This window comes from Pelecanus crispus, chromosome W (genome assembly GCF_030463565.1).
Source record: "Pelecanus crispus isolate bPelCri1 chromosome W, bPelCri1.pri, whole genome shotgun sequence".
Classification (NCBI taxonomy): domain Eukaryota; kingdom Metazoa; phylum Chordata; class Aves; order Pelecaniformes; family Pelecanidae; genus Pelecanus; species Pelecanus crispus.
The window spans coordinates 4,287,529-4,312,981 of record NC_134675.1 but is presented as its reverse complement, the minus strand read 5'-3'; the positions used below and the strand labels follow the sequence as shown (position 1 = coordinate 4,312,981).

General features: G+C 43.2%; 1 protein-coding gene across 1 annotated transcript in view; it reads right to left on the bottom strand.

Moving 5' to 3' along the window:
• Window positions 1–25,453, bottom strand: part of LOC142596570 (3',5'-cyclic-AMP phosphodiesterase 4D-like) — a 223,626-nt gene that overhangs the window by 147,215 nt on the left and 50,958 nt on the right. Inside the window, exons 3-5 of the mRNA XM_075725752.1 lie at window positions 14,506–14,542; window positions 2,141–2,214; window positions 880–929 (exon numbers count right to left, since the gene is read on the bottom strand). Coding sequence (XP_075581867.1) covers window positions 880–929; window positions 2,141–2,214; window positions 14,506–14,542 — 161 coding nt within the window. The remainder of the gene's footprint in view (window positions 1–879; window positions 930–2,140; window positions 2,215–14,505; window positions 14,543–25,453) is intronic.

Here is a 25,453-nt window from a genome sequence, read left to right as displayed (position 1 = left end):
ATTCTGGAAGCACTCAGTTTTCAGTTTAAATGATAAATTGCCTGTTTAGTAAGCGTCTGTATACTTTCAGTAAGAGGCAAAGCAAATACTCTTTCACTCTGCCAATACATCACAGAGAATGTAGCTACCTGGAAAATTATATGGTGTAAGAACACGTGGATTAACATGATGTAAAAAATATGAAGTCAAATAAAGTGTGTTCCCATAAAGATGTCCAAGACCAAGTTGCCATAATAATAACCAAGTACCAGGGTAAACATAACAGGTAACCATAATAAACCGTAAAATTTTCAAAAGTGTTCATGTAATTTACAGTCTCAGTCCTGTTTTCAAGTTAATGTTTCTTTATAAATAATAGTGTCTTTTACAAATAAATTATTTTGCTCTTACGCACCTGCAAATGTTATAGAAATAGAATTTACAGTCCTAAATCAGAAAAGTCAGTTTTGCCTAAGGGCTTATAATGCCAAGACTTTGCCTTGGTATAGCTACAGAACTCCATGTCCCAAATGAAAGATCAATGTATTCCTCATATAATTTTTTTCTACTACATTTCATTGCATAAAGTTACTAATGAAGGTAATCATGACACAGTCACACACTGGTATATAAAGAAAAAAACACAATTTGGGAAAGAACTTAAAACCAGGATAATAAGACAGAAATCAGAAAGCTAACATGATATAACACCAAAAGTCACCAATTTGAGTCATCACATGACCCAATTCTCTTTAATAAAACAGATATAAGGATATGAAACAATGTAAGGTTATTATTATAAAATTTGGTTTTCAGTGAGACATTTTTATAAATAAATATTAAGTTTAGAAATCCATGATGGTTTCACAGAGGAATTTTAGTCATATTAATTCCTCTTACCTGTTATAGTTGCTTTGTTAATAGATGGTTGGTTACACATTGGTGACCGTCTGTTTAAAAGAAAAGAAAAAAAGGTATAAGCCTGATAAACTCACAGATGACTGAATCCTTGAACAATATAATAGAAAATACATTTCCTTGGGAAGTTATTTGGGGCTGAAATACACTGGCATTGCCAAAGAAGTTCATTTAGAACAGATATTTCTTTCTAGTGTAGAAGGGAATTCACAGCTGACCCTGAAATCTCTCTGCAGATTGGGAACTCCAAGAGAGGAATATTTTAGGAATTTGCAAGTTCATTAAAAACCTGCCTGATCATACCTAGATCTTGTACTTAGCTTGAAGTTTGGTCTATATACATAGTTGTTATTCTAACATAGTTTGCACTGCCTATGTTCTCTGACACAAAATACATTTTTTTAAATTACTTTTCACTTTATTATTTTGCATACACATTTCACACATTATTCTGCATATACATTTCTCAATAATATTTTGGGAAAACAGCTCAGTGGACTGCTTTGCCCATTGAAGAAAGCTAGAAGTTGCTGGACTGACACAGCTGCGTAGGGATGTGTGGATGACTGCAAGCAGGAACTACATAGGGTCTGCATATGCCAACCAAGGGGGATGGAAATATCTTTTTGTGGCACTGCATATGCAATGGTAGGCAGCTGTCTTTGGAATGCTAATTACTTCTAAGTTCTAGAGACACACATTTTTGGTGAGGGAAATGACTCCACTACAAAATTTGCCAGTTTAACTAATGTTAATGTTAACTGTGATGCTGTAACACAATTGGAGAAAGATCATATTTATATTGTTTCGTTTATAATCATGAACTACTGTGGGTAAGTGGGATGTCATTAGTTAGGCAGAGTTCTAGGCTCAGATCATGCAAGTATCTCACAATGAGTGTAACTGCTCACTTTGGTTCATTTGCAAGACTCTAACACTGCCTGAATGATCATCTTTGAATGATCTTTGATATATGACTAATTTATTGAAAATCATAGAAATTGCACAAAAACCACTCCAAGTTTATGCAAAGACAGCAATGCAAGAGCAATTAGTAGGCAAGGGGGCTGTTGTCTCAGCTATCAAGTATAGCAACTTCAAGGGATTAATCAAGTCATTAGTCACCACGTTTTATGCAAGCTTCGTGACACAGACTGAAATCTGTAACATCTAATTGGTATTCTTAGTTTAGATTTAAAAAGTATCACTGCAAAAAGTTTAGTGGCCAAAAATTGACACTCACTTGGTGGGTGTCCGATCTTGTAAATTGGTTAATGCAGCAAAGTTATTCCGCACAGTACGCAGGCTGGCCAGCACCTGGAACATACAAAATGGTTTCAGTCTAAATTTCTGCACAGGTGAGACTGATTTATGTCCATTCTTCTGTGCTGAAAGAAAAAGAAAAGGACATTGCAAAACAACTGTAAAAGGTTTTCAGGGTTGGTTTGTCTGAAGCCTTTGACCATTATTTAACAGTAACATGTCTGTAATACAAGGGTGATAGTTTATTTCTTTTTTTCCTCAGAAACAACTCATTATTTGTTTAAAGACAGACTTACTTGAAGAGGAGGACAGTTTTTCACAGAATACTACTTAGTTCTCTAAAAATGACCATAAAAGCATTAGTGTTTGGAAGATAATAGCCCATTCAAGTCTAATACTTCATACATAAGAAATGATTACAGAACTTTCCATTTGCAGTTCAGCCCCCACAAACCTCAATGGACAAAGGGAATGAGATTGTCTAGACTGGCAGGAAAATCAAAAGTGGCTCCTTAAAGGAGCCCAATTCATTTGGGGACTTAGTGCAGAAGGCCAGAATGAGAGGATGGTATCACCTGAGCAGGTGGGAAATGTCTGCAGGCTCTTACAAGTATTGCACATTGGGAAAGATGATATAAATTAAGTACTTCCTTTCTGGACTTAATTTCATGCAAGACAGCAGCTAGAGGAGGCAGTAGAGGAGTGTCTTCTTGTTATAAATGGCGTAGGCATTCTCTACTGAAGGCTGTTGGATAAATGCAACAATTTTTGTCCCATGTAAGGATAATGGGATACATCTCTTTGACTAGGGAGGGGCAGTTCAGCTGATGTCAGAGAGGAACCATGAGTTATTTAGAACCAGTCCGGGAAGCCGGGTTAGCTCAGTTGGTTAGAGCATGGTGCTAATAACACCAAGTTCACAGGTTCAATCCCTGCTTACTGCAGGGGGGTTGGGCTCGATGATCTCTCAAGGTCCCTTCCAACCTAAAGCATTCTATGATCCTTGTGAGAATGGGAGGAGGTAGCAAAACTGATCACTGATGTGTCTTTGCAGTAGTTGCCCATTGTTGTTTCTCAGCCCAGACTGGGCTGGTTCCCTGGTGAACCTGTCCTAGGAATAACAAAGGTGGGAATGGGAATTTGGGTTCCAGAGGTCTGAGTCAAGGAGGATACAACCCTCTTTCCATAGCCCCTGGAGAGAAAAGAAGGATTTAATGAAAGCTTGTAACAGACAGAAAATGTTCAGGAGATAATAATAATTGGCAGTTCAAGCTATTGTAGGTAATTCCCAAATGAGTTAATATAATAAAAATACATTTGTTGCCTAATTAGACAATATTAATTTCATTATGTTTGCCTTTCCAAAGATCAGGAGGCAAACTCACATATTTTACATTCAGCGCGGAATAAAAATAATTATATATGCCATCAAATTTGCATGCCCAGGGTACAGTGACACTAACAAATGTTATATTTAGATGTTGGATGGATAGATAGATGGAAATCAGCAAGAAGTGAGCAGAAGGGGAAAGAAGATCTTGGAGTTCAAAAGTTCAAAAATGAATACATAAAATCCAAAGAAAAACTGCTGAAGTATTAAAATATTGTAAAAGGAAAGGATGAGTTGAAGGTGGAAGGAGAAGAAAAGCATAAAAGGAAAAAAGTTGGGCATGTTAAGGAAAGACACATTTTAGTGACTGCAGTCAATTTTCAGTTCTCTTTGGTCAATCTGCCTGGGTTCGGTCTATGTGTGCCAGGATACTGAGACTGCTTGTATGTGCTAGTATTATCAGAGGTAGCACTGCACCACAGAAACATATCTATGTGGCTCCCAGAGCTGTCTCAGGCTATGAAACAATGTAGTTGGTTTTCCTGGATGCAAGTTCCTACTCAAGCCCTGTTGGACTCAAATTGGCTGTATATTCAGGTGCACTGAGAATTGGGAGCATGTACAAATGTAGCTAAGTGACTCCTTGGTGAGTCATCTCAGGTACAGCCATGCTTATTAGTTCTGCCTCTGCTGGACTGCAATGAATCACTCTGTACCTGCTGTGCAGGGCTGAGTTTCAGAAAGGTTAGTAGGCTAGGCACGATGCCACATGAAAACATGAACCTAATTGAGGTACGTGTTGCATCTGAAATAACAGGACATTTAGCACCTGGGATGCTGGGGAAAGAAGTATGAAGAGCTGCAAGGTTGCTTGGAGCCAGTTACAAGTGGAGGCTAATGAGCCTACCTGGACCCACACTCGGGTCCCTGAAGAGCTGCGAGGGAGTCTCTGTACCGTGCCCACCACTATGCACATTGACCAGATTTTTCTACTGTCTGAGACATTATGAATCCCTCTTTTTTCCAGAAAGTGGAGACTTGACTGTTTGTTTTCTATGCCCTTCTATTTGTTCTTCTGGCAGGTTAGATAACTGTTTTGTAGGTCCAGGGATAAAATGTCCATTATCTGCCCAGCATCTCAGCTCCTTTAGCATACTATGTACATACTTTGACAGTTTCTGCAAGTGCAAGGGGTCCCCACAGAAATAGCAATGAATGTAAAAGTGACAACAAAAACTTTGTCCATTGGCTGCAGTGAATTCTGGAGCTAAACGACTTGATTTATTGTATAAAAGTATTAATAGTTATACATCTACTATATTCAAGCATAAGTATATAAAATAATATTTCAATTTTTAATTATAATTGGCTTTAAGTGACAGTTTCTCTGTCCACAGAGGTTCTACTTGTGCTTAATGTTTCTAGAGTTAGATTTGTGAGCAAAAAGCAACCAGTCACCTGCAAACCTCTTCAGGTTCAATCCCTAAGTAAATAATATTAATTTCAAAATCAAATTATATACAAACAATTGCAAATGAATTACAAAAATCAAACTTTTTTGATAATAAAAAGCAACAGAATTGGTCCTTAAATTTCAAATCACTCAAATTATTTTATTTTGAAAAGCTAAATTCTACAAATAATTAAATTACAGCAGTTGGATTATATTACAATATAGGGAAGTACAACTAATAATATCCTTGTGATTTTTTTTTTTTTTTTTAGTTTACAGAATCCCATTCTGGTAAAAATAGTAAATTATTGTCGTGGTTTAGTCCCAGCCAGCAACTCAGTACCACGCAGCCGCTCGCTCACTCCCCCTACCCCGATGGGATGGGGGAGAGAATCGGAGGAGTAAGAGTGAGAAACACTCCTGGGTTGAGATAAGAACAGTTTAATAATTGAAATAAAATAAAGTAAAATAATAATAATAACAATATAATAATAATAATAGTAATAATAATATACAAAGCAAGTGATGCACAATGCAATTGCTCACCACCGGACGACCGATACCCAGACAGTTCCCGAGCAGCGGTCCCTGCTCCCCGGCCAACCCCCCCCAGTTTATATACTGAGCATGATGTCATATGGTATGGAATAGCCCTTTGGTCAGTTTGGATCAACTATTCTGGCTGTGCCCCCTCCCAGTTTCTTGTGCACCTGGCAGAGCATGGGAAGCTGAAAAAGTCCTTGACTAGCATAAGCAGTACTCAGCAACAACTAAAAACATCAGCATGTTATCAACATTCTTCTCCTACTAAATCCAAAACACAGCACTATGCCTGCTGCTAGGAAGAAAATTAACTCTATCCCAGCCGAAACCAGGACAGTATCCACCCCTTATTCTATACCATCTACGTCATGCACAGGCCCTCCCCTTTCCAATGTGTTCCAATTAATCACCACCGCTTTCCCTATCTTGATATACACACAGATATCATTCCCTTCGTCTATGGCCCATCCCTCTAAAATGTCCATTGAGTTCATTTAGCCCATGACTTTGGGTTCCATCTGTCATCACAGTCTTTCAGAGCAGGAGAGGTGGTGTGCAGTGTTGGACTGTTGCATGCTGAAGTCAGTTCTCATTCCAACATGGTTTCATCAAAGTTCATTTTCATTAAGCTGGGCAATTCTTACTGCAATACCATTGATGTGGCATAGAGCAATCATAATATACAGTATTATATACTTAATATTAACCTACTATATTATTATATTAACATGCAGTTAAGAGATAACATACAGTTAAGAGATAACATACAGTATTATAAAACAATTAATATCATACAATTCAGTTCATTAGCTACTTTCACCCAAAATCAAATTCCCTTGAGGTACACATTGGGCTTCCCCATCCTTTCGCATCACCCACCAAGTGCACCCAGGTCCTTGAGCAAAAGCAATCCCACGAATGGGTTTGCCTTTGCCAGAGGGGGAAGTAGCCCAGACTGTCTTCCCCAGCATATTTTTCATGTGCACTACAGGAACTTTATCTCCTTCTACAGTACGTAGAAGTTTTGATTGGGCAGGGCCAGCTCGATTGGCAGATCCCCTGGTGTTGACTAACCAGGTGGCTTTTGCTAAATGCGTATCCCAATGTTTGAATGTCCCACCACCCATTGCTCTCAGGGTAGTCTTTAACAATCCATTGTATCGCTCGATTTTCCTGGAGGCTGGTGCATGATAAGGGATGTGATATACCCACTCAATGCCATGCTCTTTGGCCCAGGTGTCTATGAGGTTGTTTCGGAAATGAGTCCCGTTGTCTGACTCAATTCTTTCTGGGGTGCCATGTCGCCACAGGACTTGCTTCTCAAGGCCCAGGATGGTGTTCCGGGCGGTGGCATGGGGCACGGGATATGTTTCCAACCACCCAGTGGTTGCTTCCACCATGGTGAGCACATAGCGCTTGCCTTGGCGGGTCTGTGGGAGCGTGATGTAATCAATCTGCCAGGCCTCCCCATATTTATATTTCAGCCATCGTTCACTATACCCAAGGGGTTTGAACTGCTTGGCTTGCTTGATTGCAGCGCATGTTTCACACTCATGAATAACCTGTGCAATACTGTCCATAGTTAAGTCCACCCCTCGATCACGAGCCCATTTATACGTTGCATCCCTTCCTTGATGGCCTGAGGCGTCATGGGCCCACCGAGCTATAAATAATTCACCCTTATGTTGCCAGTCCAAATCCACCTGAGCCACTTCAATCTTAGCAGCCTGATCTACTTGCTGGTTGTTTTGATGTTCTTCAGTGGCCCGACTCTTAGGTACATGAGCATCTACATGACGAACTTTTACAGCCAGGTTCTCTACCCGGGCAGCAATATCTTGCCACAATGCGGCAGCCCAGATTGGTTTGCCTCTGCGCTGCCAGTTGCTCTGCTTCCATTGCTGCAGCCACCCCCACAGGGCATTTGCCACCATCCATGAGTCAGTATAGAGATAAAGGACTGGCCACTTTTCTCTTTCAGCAATATCTAAAGCCAGCTGGATGGCTTTCACCTCTGCAAACTGACTCGACTCCCCTTCTCCTTCAGCAGTTTCTGCCACTTGTCGTATAGGACTCCATACAGCAGCTTTCCACCTCCGATGCTTTCCCACAAGACGACAGGACCCATCAGTGAACAGGGCATATTGCTTCTCATTTTCTGGCAGTTTATTATACAGTGGGACCTCTTCAGCACGTGTCACCTCCTCCTCTGGTGATATTCTAAGGTTTTTTCCTTCTGGCCAGTCCATGATCAATTCCAAGATTCCTGGGCGACTGGGGTTTCCTATTCGAGGCCGTTGTGTGATCAATGCAACCCACTTCCTCCATGTAGCATCAGTTGCATGATGTGTAGAGGGGACCCTCCCTTTGAACATCCAGCCCAACACTGGCAGTCGGGGTGCCAGCAGGAGCTGTGCTTCAGTACGAACCACTTCTGAAGCAGCTCGAACCCCTTCATATGCTGCCAGTATCTCTTTCTCAGTTGGAGTAGAGCGGGCTTCGGATCCTCTGTATCCCCGACTCCAAAACCCTAGGGGTCGACCTCGAGTCTCCCCTGGTGCTTTCTGCCAGAGGCTCCAGGTAGGGCCATTCTCCCCGGCTGCAGTGTAGAGCACATTTGTAATATCCTGCCCTGCCCGGACTGGCCCAAGGGCTACTGCATGAACTATCTCCCTTTTAATTTGTTCAAAGGCTTGTTGTTGCTCAGGGCCCCATTTGAAATTGTTCTTCTTCCGGGTCACTTGATAGAGAGGGCTTACGATCTGGCTGTAATTTGGAATATGCATTCTCCAAAAACCCACAACGCCTAAGAAAGCTTGTGTTTCCTTTTTGCTAGTTGGTGGGGACATAGCTGTTATTTTGTTGATCACATCCATTGGGATCTGACGACGTCCATCTTGCCATTTTATTCTTAAAAACTGGATCTCCTGTGCAGGCCCCTTGACCTTACTCTGTTTTATTGCAAAACCAGCCTTCAGAAGGATTTGGACTATTTTCTTTCCCTTCTCAAAAACTTCTTCTGCTGTATTGCCCCACACAATGATGTCATCAATGTACTGCAGATGTTCTGGAGCTTCACCCTGTTCCAGTGCCGTCTGGATCAGTCCATGGCAAATGGTGGGGCTGTGCTTCCACCCCTGGGGCAGTCGGTTCCAGGTGTACTGAACACCCCTCCAGGTAAAAGCAAACTGGGGTCTGCACTCTGCTGCCAAAGGGATGGAGAAAAATGCATTAGCAATATCAATTGTGGCATACCACTTGGCTGCCTTTGACTCCAGTTCATATTGAAGTTCTAGCATGTCTGGCACGGCAGCACTCAGTGGTGGTGTAACTTTGTTCAGGCCACGATAGTCCACTGTTAGTCTCCACTCCCCATTAGACTTTCGCACTGGCCATATGGGACTGTTAAAGGGTGAGCGAGTCTTGCTGATCACTCCCTGGCTCTCCAGTCGACGAATCAGGTTATGGATGGGAATCAGGGAGTCTCGGTTGGTGCGATATTGCCGCCTGTGCACAGTTGTGGTAGCAATCGGCACCTGTTGTTCCTCAACCTTCAGCAACCCTACAATCGAAGGGTCCTCTGAGAGACCGGGCAAGGTGGACAACTGTTTAATTTCCTCTGTCTCCAAAGCAGCTATACCAAAAGCCCACCAGTACCCTTTTGGGTCCTTGAAATACCCTCTCCTGAGGTAGTCTATGCCAAGGATGCACGGAGCGTCTGGGCCAGTCACAATGGGGTGCTTTTGCCACTCATTCCCAGTTAGGCTCACTTCAGCTTCCAGTACAGTTAGCTGTTGGGATCCCCCTGTCACTCCAGAAATACAAATGGGTTCTGCCCCTCTATAGTTTGATGGCATTAGCGTGCACTGTGCACCAGTGTCCACTAGAGCCTTCTACTCCTGTGGGTCTGACGTTCCAGGCCATCGAATCCACACAGTCCAGTAAACCCTGTTGTCCCTTTCCTCCACCTGGCTGGAGGCAGGGCCCCTCTAATCCTGGTCACAGTATTCGCTGTTCACTTCCTGTAAATGTGAATCAAAAGTCCCCTGATCAAGGTCGGAAGTAAAATTAGCCCTCTTACTCTGTCTCAGGAACTGCTCACTGGAAACTGGAGCTGCAATTTTCCTGGGAGAACCGCCTTTTCTAATAGTTTTTCCTTGCAACTCACGCACCCGTGCCTCTAAGGTTGAGGTGGGTTTTCCATCCCACTTTCTCATGTCCTCTCCATAATCACGCAGGTAAAACCACAGGGTGCCCCGTGGTGTGTATCCTCTATATCCTCTCTCTTGAGCATAGGGACGTTGACTCCTAATGGCTGAGACACTGGTCCGTGCAGGTGGGGAGTAGGACAGATCCTCTCTGAGTTGTTGGAACTCTTGGCACATTTTTTCAGACAGTTTTTCCACAGCCGAGACACAGGCCTGTAGGGAGGAAGAGAGCTTTTCTTCGTAGTCCCGGAGTTGTCTAGCCACTTCATCCACCGTTGGTGCCTCGTCATCTTTCCAGGCTAGTATTGCCAACGAGTTGGAATACGATGCTGGTGCGCTCCGTACCACCTTCCGCCACATGGATTGTGTGCACCTGACTTCATCTGGGTCTTTGGTTAACTGTTCATCATTCAGGTCACTGTAAATCACCTCCAGCACGCCTAATTCCCTCAGGTACTGGATACCTTTCTCTACGGTGGTCCATTTGCTTGGGCGGTATAAAACATCCTCCTTGAAGGGATACCTTTCCTTCACGCTTGACAGAAGTCGCCTCCAGAGGCTGAGCGGTTTTGCCCCTTTTCCAATTGCTTTGTCAATGCCCCCTTCCCTGGAAAGGGATCCCAGCTGCTTGGCTTCCCTACCCTCTAAATCCAGGCTACTGGCCCCGTTATCCCAGCATCGGAGCAGCCAGGTGATGATGTGCTCGCCTGGATGACGACCGAAATCTTTTCACATATCTCGCAGCTCACTCAGGGATAGGGATCGGGTGGTCACCATCTCATTTATGGGTTCTTCCTCCTCTGGTTCTCGTGATGGCCCTGGTTCATCTTCATCCCTTACTAAGCGAACTGATTTCCTCGTGTATTTTTTCTTCTGTATAGGGGCAACTGATACCGGCGCAGGTTGGTTCTCTGGTTTAGCCGCAGTGCCTGCCACTGGGGTTGGAGTGGCTGCAGTACCTGTGGTGGGTGTTGGAGTAGCCGCAGTGCCTGTGGTGGGTGTTGGAGTAGCTGCAGTGCTTGTGGCTGTGGTTGGAGTAGCCACAGTGCTCATGGCTGTGGTTGGAGTAGCCACAGTGCCTGTTGTTTTGTCATCAGATCCAGAGACCCTCTCTTTCCCTTGAGGGTACTGAATAGTGTTGAACAGGGCTCTATAAGCATGGGCCAGTCCCCAGCATGTTGCAATGAGTTGTGTCTCTTTGGAGTTGCCAGGGTGAGAACATACTTCTTCCAAATACTTTACTAGTTCTTCAGGATTCTGCACTTGTTCAGGGGTGAAGTTCCAAAACACTGGAGGTCCCCACTGCCCTAGGTACTTGCGCATACGATCCCACACACCCTGCCACTCCTAACTCTCCAGCCTTGGGGCAGATCTCTGGATGATATTCTTAAATTGCTTACTAACCTTTGTCAAAACCAAAACAATATTCCCAAGAAGTATCAATAGAAGTATCTTAACTGCCCAGGGATGTTCAAAATACTGAAAACTTTCTGTAATGAGGGAGGAAGCATTATAGAATAAGGTAATGAAGGTGCCATTCTGTAGTTCCTCCACAACAAACGTCTCCGAGGGAAAGGTATAATTGCTAACTCTCTCCATGAGGTGGTACCCGAAGTACAGTAATGACTTGTGTATAAAACCCAGATACAAAACCATGCTCAAGGTCAGGATTTTGATAAGGAACCTCCCAATCAAAACATCCTTAATCACTACAGAGCATAGTGCAATGCACAGACCAACACCAAGCTTTAACATGCACAGCCAAGAAAAGAACATGGTACAGATCAGACGAACTAATATCATGACCGGCAACTGTTAACAGATTCCTTAATACACTCTAGTTAATCTGTTCTTATCTCAAACCCTTCGTGCCCCACGTTGGGCGCCAAAAAGGACTGTCGTGGTTTAGTCCCAGCCAGCAACTCAGTACCACGCAGCCGCTCGCTCACTCCCCCTACCCTGATGGGATGGGGGAGAGAATCGGAGGAGTAAGAGTGAGAAACACTCCTGGGTTGAGATAAGAATAGTTTAATAATTGAAATAAAATAAAGTAAAATAATAATAATAATATAATAATAATAATAATAATAATAGTAATAATAATATACAAAGCAAGTGATGCACAATGCAATTGCTCACCACCGGACGACCGATACCCAGACAGTTCCCGAGCAGCGGTCGCTGCTCCCCGGCCAACCCCCCCCAGTTTATATACTGAGCATGACGTCATATGGTATGGAATAGCCCTTTGGGCAGTTTGGATCAACTATTCTGGCTGTGCCCCCTCCCAGCTTCTTGTGCGCCTGGCAGAGCATGGGAAGCTGAAAAAGTCCTTGACTAGCATAAGCAGTACTCAGCAACAACTAAAAACATCAGCATGTTATCAACATTCTTCTCCTACTAAATCCAAAACACAGCACTATGCCTGCTGCTAGGAAGAAAATTAACTCTATCCCAGCTGAAACCAGGACAATTATCTTGTCCTGGGGCCAGATTCTATGTGGGGGACACAGCATACCACCCTGCATCCAGTAACAAATGCTACTGCACTACCATGGTGATGTGCTGAATAGTAATTGAAATGGTAAAATTGGAACTATTACCACCAGGTGGCTCACAATCAGATGAAACAAGCCTCCTGATCAATTGAAGAAAATACGGACAGTTTGAAATAACTGGAACATGTGTTCCACATGCCATGCCACCAGGAAGCCCCAAATGGATCAAAACGGTGCCTTGGCTGTTTGCAACACACAAATGCATCTACATAATGAAATATTGCTCTAAGAAGATATTAAAAGGGTGGTTTGTATGGTGTGTAGACATTGTACTGGCACATGGGGTCCAATTTCTGAAGTCCTGAGTCCTAATACTGCTAATGTAACTCAGAGGGACGGGCCCTGAGCTTAGCTGCAGATGTAGTCTGTGAGCAGGCCCCAGTGGGAGATAGGCTTTTGCATATTCAAATCATTTTTAGATAAGATTCTAATCAGATGTCACTTCCCCTCTAAACCGGGGGGGGGGGGGGTTTGGCTGGGGGGTAGCAGTCGCTGCTTGGGGTCTGGCTGGGTATTGGTCAGCAGGTGGTGAGCAATTGCATTGTGCATCACTTATTTTGTATATTATTATTATTATTTTCCCTTCTTTTTCTGTCCTATTAAACTGTCTTTATCTCAACCCACGAATTTAACTGTTTTTTTTTCCGATTCTCTCCCCCATCCCACCGGGAAGGGGGAGAGTGAGCGAACAGCTGTGTGGTGTTTAGCTGCCTGCCAGGTTAAACCACAACAGACACGCACTCTCAACTGCATCTCAATTCCCCTTGTGTCAGGGAATGTAACGTGATAACTCACCCTGTGAGTACTCTTTCTCTTGTTCAATGTAAATGAAGACAGGTTGATTTAAACCACTGCTAACAGGGTTTTGCATTGAAATAGTAAAAGCATTCAAATAATCAATTACGGCACCTTGGTGCAAGTAGAATTAACATTCAACTGCTCCTGCTCTAATTGCTGAAGCATGTCTATCTATGCCAATGAGAAAACCAAAATGCCCTTGAAACAAATAGTGTGTTTTGTCCAAGGAAAAAAAAAATCATAAATGTGGTGTAATATTTACTGTTTTTCTAGGCATACTGTAACCTGTCTTATCTATGTGGTATAATTTGTAATAGAAATTCAAATTATGATTAACATGAACTCAACTATAGTAAATATTATTGGATCATTTGACTGCCATACAATTTGTATTTTTTCTGTGCATGAGAGTCAGGCTTTTTATGTTTCCTGAGGAACTAAAACCAGAAGTGATTTTACTTTTTTTTTTCTCTTGTTTTTCCTGTAATTTCTTCTCTTTCATCATTGTTGAAGTATATTTACCGTTTGAGAGATCTTAAAGTATTCTTAGAAAAGGCCTGGGCTTAATCTTTTCTCTGTTAATAAAAGATGAAGGTATTCTTCGTATTAAGGATTTGATCAGCCAGTGTCTTATAAACACTGTATCTGTTTGTTTACAATATAATTAAATATGTAATAACCTATTAAATGAATATTAATTGTTTTAACAACTGAGCATTAGACCAAAGCAACCTGCATATTCAGACTTAAGTTGGACACCTTATTCTTATTTGAGACTGCTGTGTGACTCAACCTTTCTCTTTCAATTCACCTTCAGTCACATATGACTTCCAGATTTATTTTTTCCCCTGCAGTTACACTGAATTAACTTTCATTCCTACATTACAGGGTAAAACCTATCATCATGGGTTCAAGGAATATCAGTGTTAACTTTTCATACATGACAAGACAGCTCTATTGCTAAAAATTGTGGAGTTTCGATCTAAATTCTACAGAATTGATATTTTATAAAACACAGAATCTGAATAGAAAAATCAAACAAATAGATATGATTTTGTAAAGGAACATAAATATTCTGGGTAGAACTTATCTTGCATCTAAAAATTACCTTGTATTGAATGCATAAAAGATGCTCAAAAGGAGAAATCGTAATTATAAGAAGCAGTACAATAACAGAGAGCACAGATTTGTCTTCATCATGACTGTGCTACAGTATTTGAAAAGAGATCAGTCGAAGGTGTTTATCATGTTGTTGCACTTCAACTTTTCAGATAATCAAAAAGCATTAAAAAGAGAGGTATAGATAACAGTGGGAGGTTTATGACTTTTCTGTTTAGACAGTTTTTTCCTGTGTCAAGTAAACATATATAATATTAACAATGGAAAACAACTGGTTTGGCCATTTGGCCTTTAAATTGTGAGATCGTGAGAGAAATATGACAAAATTGTGCCTACCTGAGCAAATGGTGTCACAATCAAGTCATCTCCATGTCTGAAAAAATGAGCAGAGTTGTAAGTTAGATATTATTGAAAGCTTACCTCACTGCTACTGCTTTAACGGAAAGAAAATTAGGTTTTACAATGCACTGTAGGAAACTCCAGTTTTATTCTTCAACAGTTATTCACTACAAATGCTTTACAGATTATTTGAAAAACAAATATCAACTTAATTATTGACCAATTGCCTGGCACATCTATGGGATGGCTGATGAACCAGACGGTATCTGCGCTGCTTGTTGGACAAGTGACTGCACAGGACAGATCTGCAGTGATTTCATCCCAAAGGATGGAAGTGAAAATACTGAAAGAGATCACATTAAGAGTTATCAGCAAGTTTCTGAGCACCAGATGGGTGAGAAACTGCAGATGACTGAGCAGCGCATCACAGAATTAATAAAAACCTAGTAAAACCTTCAAACTGACTCTCACTTCTGTAGCTATAGGGGGTGTAACTGAGTGTGTGCTGTTGCTTGTGGCAACCTCACTCACACCACGTGATTGAAAAAGGAGCACAAACCCTTACCCTCTGGAGGCGACTACTGTCAGGTATGAAGGAAAGATATCCCTTGAAGGAAGATGTTATATATCACCTAGGCAAATGGACCACCATGGAGAGAGGTATCCAGTAACTGAGGGAATTAGGTGTGCTGGAGGTGATTTGTGGTGACCTGAACAATGAGCAGTTACCCAAAGATCCAGATGAAGTCCAGTGCACACGACCCATGTGGCGGAAGGTGGTACGGAGTACACCAGCATCGTATGCCAACTCGGATGACCATGACGTCATTTGGTATGGAATAGCCCTTTGGTCAGTTTGGGTCAGCTGTCCTGGCTGTGCCCCCTTCCAGCTTCTTGTGCACCTGGCAGAGCATGGGAAGCTGAAAAGTCCTTGACTAGCATAAGCAGTACTCAGCAACAACTAAAACATCAGTGTGTTATCAACATTCTTCTCCTACTAACTCCAAAACACAGCACTATGCCTGCTACTAGGAAGAAAATTAACTCTATCCCAGCTGAAACCAGGACAGGTGAGAATAATGTGACCATATGATGTCATGCTCAGTATATAAACTGCAGGGAGTTGGCCGGGGGGCAGTGATCACTGCTTGGGGACTGGCTGGGCATCGGTCAGTGGGTGTTGAGCAGTTGCATCACTTGTTTTTTTGTTTTCCTGGGTTTTGTTTCTCTCTCTTGTTGTTCTCCTTTTCATTAAAATTTTTATTACTATTATTATTTTATTTCAATTATTAAGCTGTCCTTATCTCAACTCATGAGTCTTCTTACTTTTGCCCTTCCGATTCTCTCCCCCATCCCACTGGGGGGGAGGGTGAGCAAGCGGCTGTGTGGTGCTTGGTTGCCAACAGGGGCTAAACCATGACACCTTTAAATAAACCAGACAGAGGAGACCTAGTTCTTTCCAGTGTCAGAAACATGTATCAGTGGCAAACACTCTGAATGCCCAACATATGTCACAAATGCAGAAAATATTCTTCAGTGCTTCAAATTCCCAGGCAACTTTTACAACATAGTTATTAACTGTCAAAACGTACATTGGCAAAACTATGAAAACAGGATGTTTGTATTTGGTTTACGTGGCAAGGTTTTGATAGCGGGGGGGCTACAGGGATTCTGTGAGAAGATGCCAGAAGCTTCCCCCAAGTCCGACAAAGCCAGTGCCAGCGGGCTCCAAGATGGACCCGCCGCTGGCCAAGGCCGAGCCAATCAGCGAGAGTGGTAGCACCTCTGTGATAACATATTTAAGAAGGGGGGAAAAAACCTGCGCAACAGCAATTGCAGCTGAAGAGAGAGAAGTGAGAATATGTGAGAGAAACAACTCTGCAGACACCAAGGTCAGTGAAGAAGGAGGGGGAGGAGGTGCTCCAGGTGCCAGAGCAGCGATTCCCCTGCAGCCCCTGGTGAAGACCATGGTGAGGCAGGCTGTCCCCCTGCAGCCCATGGAGGTTATCAGTGGAGCAGATATCCACCTGCAGCCCGTGGGGGACCCCACGCTGGAGCAGGTGGATGTGCCCAAAGGAGGCTGTGACCCCGTGGGAAGCCTGCGCTGGAGCAGGCTCCTGGCAGGACCTCTGGCCCCATGGAGAGAGAGAGGAGCCCACACTGGAGCAGGTTTGCTGGCAGGACTTGTGACCCTGTGGGGGACCCACGCTGGAGCAGTCTGCTTCTGAAGGACTGCACCCCATGGAAGGGACCCACACTGGAGCAGTTTGTGAAGAACTGTAGCCCGTGTGAAGGATCCACATTGGAGAAGTTTGTGAAGGACTGTCTCCCGTGGGAGGGACCCCACACTGGAGCAGGGGAAGAGTGTGAGGAGGAAGGAGCGGCAGAGACAATGTGTGATGAACTGACCGCAACCCCCATTCCCCATCCCCTTGTGCTGCTCGGGGGGAGGATGTAGAGAAAATTGGGAGTGAAGTTGAGCCCAGGAAGAAGGGAGGGGTGGGGGGAAGGTGTTTTAAGATTGTTCCTATTTCTCATTATCCTGCTGTGATTTAGATTGGTAATAAATTTAATTTCCCAAGTCGAGTCTGTTTTGCCTGTGACGGTAATTGCTAAGTGATCTCTCCCTGTCCTTATCTCCACCCATGAGCTTTTTGTTATATTTTCTCTCCCCTGTCCAGCTGAGGACGGGGAGTGATAGAGCAGCTGTGGTGGGCACCTGGCGTCCAGCCAAGCTCAATCCACCACATCCTTCTTCTCACCATCTCTTGTGGGCTTCCTTACTGGAGGTGGTACTTTCTTGCTTTTCTTCCCACTCAGTGCCCCTGTTTGCCACCCCTTGAATGCTGAGGCACTTCTACAATGCAGCAAGTACATGTTTATGGGCCTTCTTCCCTGGAGTGTTTTTTTTTTTCTTCTGTAAAATAGCGTCACCCCACTCCTCTAACTTTCAAACTTCATTCTGCTTGAGCTCTTGCTAGACTGCATTTCACTTGAAAACACTGATAAAATACTATAGATTGGGTTTTTTTTATATTAAATTAATGCACTGAAACCAATACAGGATTTCATTTTCACTTTTTAAATGCCCCTTGTGTCAGGAGCAACAATTACAGGAATTGTCATTATATTGATGAAAGTGTCATACTGAAAGTACAGATATCCACAGCTTTCAAAAAGCAGTTTAGCATGTGCCAGACCCACTTGGACAGAAAAGCAATTGCATAGTGTGGTGAGTAATCTTTTATCCACATTGGGTCAGGAAATCTGGAAAAGGTGAGTGCTCAAAAAGGGAGCAGGTATGTCTAAAGCGGCTGTGTTATTCTTTGTACAGAAAAGCAAGAACATATGATTTAATCAAAGTGACATTGATCCACAGTGTACTGCGGTGTAGTAAAACACTACAATGTATGAGTGTCCTGCTGTTTTCTTTGCAGATGATATGGAAGCTGATAGGTGATTCTGTCTGGATTCTGGACAGGATAGTGCCACACATCTATATACAGAAGCAGCAAGAGGGAGTGTAAACCCTGTGCAATATATCACAAGCTTCTAAATATAGACAGAGCTGTTAACCTTCAAGGTAGAAGAAACTGTTCACATCAGTATTAGACTACATTAACTAGAATGCCTGGCATACTTGTTCACATGTTCATTTTTCAAAGGAAAGACAGATTTGAAAGCAGAATAATTTTCACATAGCCCCAAAATTTAAAATGATCAAATTCACCACTACCAAAAAAGACTGCTAAAGTACGTAACAGTCCACATGAGATGAATCAGTGTTACATAAAACACAGGCCAAATTTCCATTAGCAGACCCAAGATTATATAAAGCATCACATGTTATTTACCATGTTAAAGTGATGAAGCTTGGCCTTCTGCAATTTTCTGGGTTTTTCTTCCTAACCTTTCCTATGGGACATACTTGAACAGCCTATGATACATTATGCAGACCTGCTAGGATACAGTTAAAAAAGAAAGGGTGTTTTTTTAGCATGATCACAAAAAAGTCAAGATATCCATTAAGGGGATGTGAGTCCCAGGCCTTAGAGACCACTAGAAATGTGAGTCTGCACTTGCCAGTGTGGAGCTTGCAGGGAAAGTCCTGAATAAGGTTTGTCTTCATAAAGGCCACAGTAAACTCAGATTAAGACTTTCTAGACACATGTGAAGAACACCAAATGAGTGATCTTGAAGACATGTATTGCAGATGGGATACATAAACATGATAAATAAAAGCACTGTCTAAACAGAGGGGGGAAATGTACAAAACATATTTACACCAACTTGGCACATACCTTGACATGGACAAGATATGGTCAAAATAAAATTCCTGGTTAATCTTTATACAATTTGTACAGCATGAATTATAAGAGTAGTCGAAAGAATCTTGACACACTGTATCATTTTAAAGCACGATCATACTGTTTTGCCACACTCCTCCATTTGAATGAAAAACTCACTTATCTCCCCAGGATAAGTACTGGCTGAGAATGCAGGTCAGGCTTTAAAGCCAACTGGCATAGTCTGCGTTGGATTCTCTGGCTACAAAATTGGGACATAGCGTATTTGAAAGAATAAAGCTACCAACAGAAAAGCCCTAGGGGACAGTAGCTGTCTGGTAACCCTGCACTGTGCTCTGCAGCAAGAACTAAGCCTTTTGTCACATCATGTAAGAATTGAGTCCATTTTCACAGAGTTGCATTTCAGCTTTTTTTGGTTTTTGGGTTTTTTTTTGGTTTGGGATTTTTTTTTTAATAGAAACATATCAAACATAAAAGCAAGGGAAAATCCATACTGTCTACACACAATGTACAAAATATGAAAGAAGATGAACATGAAAGTAGTCTTCTATTTGAACCAGAAAACCTACTGCAGACCCCTTTTTCAGTGTAAACATCTAAATTTGGATTAAACATGACATCCACTCATTTCTGTATACAAGGCTGATTCAGACTTACTGTTCAATAACATGCTATAAAAACAGCTTAAATGAGACATTTGTGTTTTGCTTGCACATATGCTGGAACACAAATATACCACATGCAAAACCACAAATGAAGAACAGAGAGTAAGGTGATCATTTACCCTAATTGCCAGGATTTTTTTTTCTGCCCCAATAACATTTTATAGGTGAAGCCAAATAAACACATAAGAAACATATGAACTACGTATGCTGAAAATATGTGCGTTGCTCAGATTCTGATTTTAGCAGCAATGAAATCTGATTCTAGATTGCACTCATATAGTAATGGAAATATCATGTAATGATACTAGTCAGCAGAAGCTGTGCTCTAAGGACAATGCAACTGAGCTCATCGGTGATGTCAAGACTGGAGGCAGCTTGGGCTGCAGTGATCACGCATTGGTGGAGTTCACGCTCCTGAGGGACATGGGAAAAGCGAGGAATACAGTCAGGACCCTAAATTTTAGGAAAGCAAACTTCCAGCTCTTCAAGGAGTTAGTCAGAAGGACCCCCTGGGTTCCTCAGGGACAGGGGAATGGAACAGAGTTGGCAGATCTTTAAGGACACCTTCCATAGAGCACAAGAGCTATCAGTCCCCAAGTGTTAGAAATCAGGCAGGGAAGGGAAGAGACCAGCATGGCTGAGTCGAGACCTGCTGGTCAAACTAAAGAGTAAGAGGGAACTGCACAGGCAGTGGAAGCAGGGACAGGTGTCCTGGGGGGAATACAGGGAAACTGCCCAGTTGTGTAGGGAGGGGGTCAGGAAGGCCAAGGCGCGGCTGGAGCTGAATTTGGCAAGGGATGTAAAGAATAACAAGAAGGGCTTCTACAGGTATATCAACCAGAAAAGGAAGGTTAAAGAAAGCGTACCCCTCTTGATGAACAAGAATGGCTACCTAGTATCAACAGACGAGGAGAAGGCTGAGGTACTCAACAACTTCTTTGCCTCGGTCTTCACCGGCAACCTCTCTCCTCACCCCTCCCAAACCGATGGACCAAAAGATGGGGACCAGGGGGGTAAAGCCCCTCCCACTGTAAGGGAAGATCAGGTTTGAGACCACCTGAGGAACCTCAATGTACACAAGTCTATGGGACCTGATGAGATGCATCCCAGAGTCCTGAGGGAATTGGCTGATGTAGTTGCCAAGCCACTCTCCATGATATTTGAAAAGTCATGGCAGTCAGGTGAAGTCCCTGCTGACTGGAAGAAGGGGAATGTTGTGCCCATTTTTAAAAAGGGAAGAAAGGAGGACCCTGGGAACTATTGACCTGTCAGCCTCACCTCTGTGCCTGGGAAGATCATGGAACAGATCCTCCTAGAAGCTATGCTCAAGCACATGGAGGGCAGGGAGGTGATTTGAGACAGCCAGCACGGCTTCACCAAGGGCAAGTCTTGCCTGACCAACCTAGTGGCTTTCTATGAAGGAGTGACTGCATCAGTGGACAAGGGAAAAGCAATGGATGTCATCAATCTGGACTTCTGTAAAGCCTTTGACACAGTCCCCCACAACATCCTTCTCTCTAAATTGGGGAGATATGGATTTGATGGGTGGACTGTTCGATGGATAAGGAATTGGCTGGATGGTCGCATCCAGAGGGTCGTGGTCAATGGCTCGATGTCCACATGGGGACCAGTGACAAGTGGGGTCCCTCAGGGGTCCGTACTGGGACCAGTGCTATTTAACATCTTCATCAATGACATAGGCAGTGGGATCGAGTGCACCCTCAGCAAGTTTGCAGACAACACCAAGCTGAGTGGTGCGGTTGACACGCCAGGAGGACGAGATGTCATCCAGAGGGACCTGGACAAGCTGGAGAGGTGGGCCTGTGTGAACCTCATGAGGTTCAACAAGGCCAAGTGCAAGGTCCTGCACCTGGGACGGGGCAACCCCCAATATCAGTACAGGCTGGGGGATGAAGGGATTGAGAGCAGCCCTGCGGAGAAGGACTTGGGTGTACTGGTGGATGAAAAGCTGGACATGAGCCGGCAATGTGCGCTTGCAGCCCAGAAAGCCAACCGTATCCTGGGCTGCATCAAAAGCAGCGTGGCCAGCAGGTCGAGGGAGGTGATTCTGCCCCTCTACTCTGCTCTGGTGAGACCTCATCTGGAGTACTGCGTCTAGCTCTGGAGCCCTCAGCCCAAGAAGGACATGGACCTGCTGGATTGGGTCCAGAAGAGGGCCACCAAAATGATCTGAGGGCTGGAGCACCTCTCCTATGAGGCCAGGCTGAGAGAGTTGGGATTGTTCAGCCTGGAGAAGAGAAGGCTGCGAGGAGACCTTATTGCAGCCTTTCAGTACTTAAAGGGGGCCTACAGGAAGGATGGGGAGAATCTTTTTAGCAAGGTCGGTTGTGACAGGACAAGGAATAATGGATTTAAACTAAAGAAGAATAGATTTAGACTGGATATAAGAATGAAATTTTTTACAGTGAGGGTGGTCAAGCACTGGAACAGGTTGCCCAGAGAGGTGGTAGAGGCCCCATCCCTGGCAACATTCAAGGTCAGGTTGGATGGGGCTCTGAGCAACCTGATCTAGTTAAAGCTGTCCCTGCTCACTGCAGGGGGGTTGGGCTAGATGACCTCTAAAGGTCCCTTCCAACCCAAAGCATTCTATAATTCTATGATCCTAGGAGGATCTGTTCCATGATCTTCCCAGGCACAGAGGTGAGGCTGACAGGTCGGTAGTTCCCAGGGTCCTCCTTTCTTCCCTTTTTAAAAATGGGCACAACATTCCCCTTCTTCCACTCACCAGGGACTTCACCTGACTGCCTTGACTTTTCAAATATCATGGAGGGTGGCTTGGCAACTACATCAGCCAATTCCCTCAGGACTCTGGGATTCATCTCATCAGGTCCCATAGACTTGTGTACATTGATGTTCTTCAGGTGGTCTCAAACCTGATCTTCCCTTACAGTGGGAGGGGCTTTACCCCCCTGGTCCCCATCGTTTGGTCCATCGGTTTGGGAGGGGTGAGGAGAGAGTTTGCCGGTGAAGACCAAAGCAAAGAAGTTGTTGAGTACCTCAGCCTTCTCCTCGTCCGTTGATACAAGTTTGCCTTTCTTGTTCATCAAGGGGGGTACGCTTTCTTTAGCCTTCCTTTTCTGGCTGACATACCTGTAGAAGCCCTTCTTGTTATTCTTTACATCCAGGCGTTATCAGGATGTATTATCTGGTTAACTGTGTGCCTCTACCGTGTGTATCACCCACATCATATCATAGCACCTGTGCTTTTGAGCAGACTAGAAACAAGAGGCTTTGCTGGTTGGCAAGGGCAGATAACTACATCTCAGCGATGGTGTTCTGAACCAAGACCCATCAAATCCAGAAACTTGAATCAGGATTGCTGTATGGGCTGGAATCAGAATCAACTGACTAACTCAAAGAATGGGAAGTATTGCTATTTTTCCCCATTCTGTATAATATGCTATAGGAATGCTATCAGGCTTCTTCCATCTCCCATGAGGGTATCATAGCACTTTTGGAAGAATTCAAGGAAGATCCAGGCCTCTTGTGTCCAGCTATTTCCTTGCTCAGGAAGCTTAAATGTTTTGTGAAGGGACTGCACTCACACATCTGACTTGGGTAATCTGCCCGAGGAAATCATGTAGGTACTGTTGTAGTGGACTATCACAGAAGGATGCCAGCATGATGTGCAAGATATGAAACCACAGGAAAACTCAAGAAATCACCTTTATCATATTGCCTCAAACAGCCACCAAGTGTCAAGGCTTTAATCCTACCATTATACAGAAGACCATTTGGATGACAGAAGTATGGTGGACAACTCTGAGCAACTGACTTGCAGTAAGTCTGACAGAATTATTCAGTCCTAAAGAGAAACAGAGCGTGGACTTGCCAGGGTGTTTCACTGGTGTACGTGGTTTTCCTTCTAAAATCAGAAGGCAGTCTGCCTGAGGGTCACTGAGGCGATGGCAAGGGAAAAGAAGCTACTGCAGTGCAGGAGCTTGGTTTGTATGTTGAAGGAGGGGCTGTATTAAGCCAGAGGATGTAGGACTTAGAACCAGAAAAGAGCTGAACTCAATCAGAAGAGTCAAGGCCAATTCAGCGGTGCTGTCGTTGGACTGTTCATACAACAGAAATCATCATTTAGTTCTAAGCATGGCTGTAAAACAAACAAGCATCGTTGACCAAATGGTAGTTTTGTTTTCTGTTCAGGTTACAGAAAATTAATGAGTGGGTGTGCACACATGACTGGAAGCAATCAAGTTAGTGCAGCTTAATAAGTTACTATTAATCTGCTTTAATTGCATTAGCTGACACACATAAACTCTTAGCTTGTTGCAAATGAAAATAAAATGTATTACCTTGAACTGCTTTTAAGCAGCAGTCACTTGGTTGCTTGCTTGTCCCTGCCCTATATGCTTAAGTGTTGAGAACTGATATGATTGTGCTATTTGTGAAGAATAATACATGACTTTCCATGTGAACCTCCTACTGACACAGGCTGAAAGATTTCCCCTCTAAAAGAAATGAGAGTAGAGCTGATGAGAACAGCACCTAGTTAAGGTAACTTCCCAGCCTGAGCGAGCTTGCTCTCAGCCAGCCACAAAAAGATTGTCTCAGCTTCAAGGTTTAGAAAATGGGGTCCCCTAACCAAATTCAAAGGCCCCTAAATGTATGTATATAAGGTGAAACAAGATGACTTCAAGAAAAACAAGGCAAAAGACATCAGAAATTCAGATTGTCTATTTTCAGAGAACAAACTCTGCAGCTAACACAGCATTAGCATCATTGCAAGCATACAGAGCATTGTTTGTGCCCTGAGGGATAAAACAAGAACTAATGTTCTTCTGGGTTGTGAAATAAATTAAGCCTGTACATGTAGGTGATCACAAAGCTGGAAAAACAGTCTAAGAGGCTTCCCTCAAAACATTCAAGTCCCTCTTTACAAAGTTCCCTTTCTCCACACTGCTCCCATGGTTCAGTATTGCATGCACACATGCGCACACACAAAACACACCCATCCTCCCTCCCCTCCACTGTAGCAGTAGCTCTGTGCAGCAAGCCTGGAGATGAGCATTGCTGTGATTCAGCTGAAATCCCAGCTAAGAATCGTTTTTGGTACCATGTTTTTAATGACATGCCACCTTTGACTGAAGAGGTTTATGAATTCAGTCTGCTTTGTTTAGCACAGGAGCAGTAACTAACTTGCCATTTTATTTCAAACACCCATTATTTCAACAAGAGAAAAAAAAAAAGCCTGACACATTAAAAGTGTTTGAAGGAGAAGTGATGTGTTTAACAGCTGAGAGTTATATTTGGAAAACTATTAGGTTTTAGTACTAGGACATAAAACTAATGATTCTATATTGTCTGAATGTAAGATAAAATCAGTTTGCATTTCATAAAAAAAAAATCCTGATCAACAACCATATAAAGGCATATTAGAACACCTTAGAATCTCCCGAATTAAAAAGCAGATCAAAAGAAGCCTCCTCAATGCAAAAATACTTTTTTTTATTTATATCATAACTGATTAACTGATTAACAAATGAAGTTATCTCAAACTTATGATTTAAATGTAAGAAAATTAGATATTATTGAGTTCTTTGTTTTGGACTTCTCCTGGTTTTGGCTGGGATAGAGTTAATTTTCTTCCTAGCAGCAGGCATAGTGCTGTGTTTTGGATTTAGTAGGAGAAGAATGTTGATAACACGCTGATGTTTTTAGTTGTTGCTGAGTACTGCTTATGCTAGTCAAGGACTTTTTCAGCTTCCCATGCTCTGCCAGGCGCACAAGAAACTGGGAGGGGGCACAGCCAGAATAGTTGATCCAAACTGCCCAAAGGGCTATTCCATATCATATGACATCATGCTCAGTATATAAACTGGGGGGGGGGGGTGGCCAGGGAGCAGCGATCGCTGCTCGGGAACTGTCTGGGTATCGGTCGGCGGGTGGTGAGCAATTGCATTGTGCATCACTTGCTTCGTGTATCATTATTATTATTATCATTAT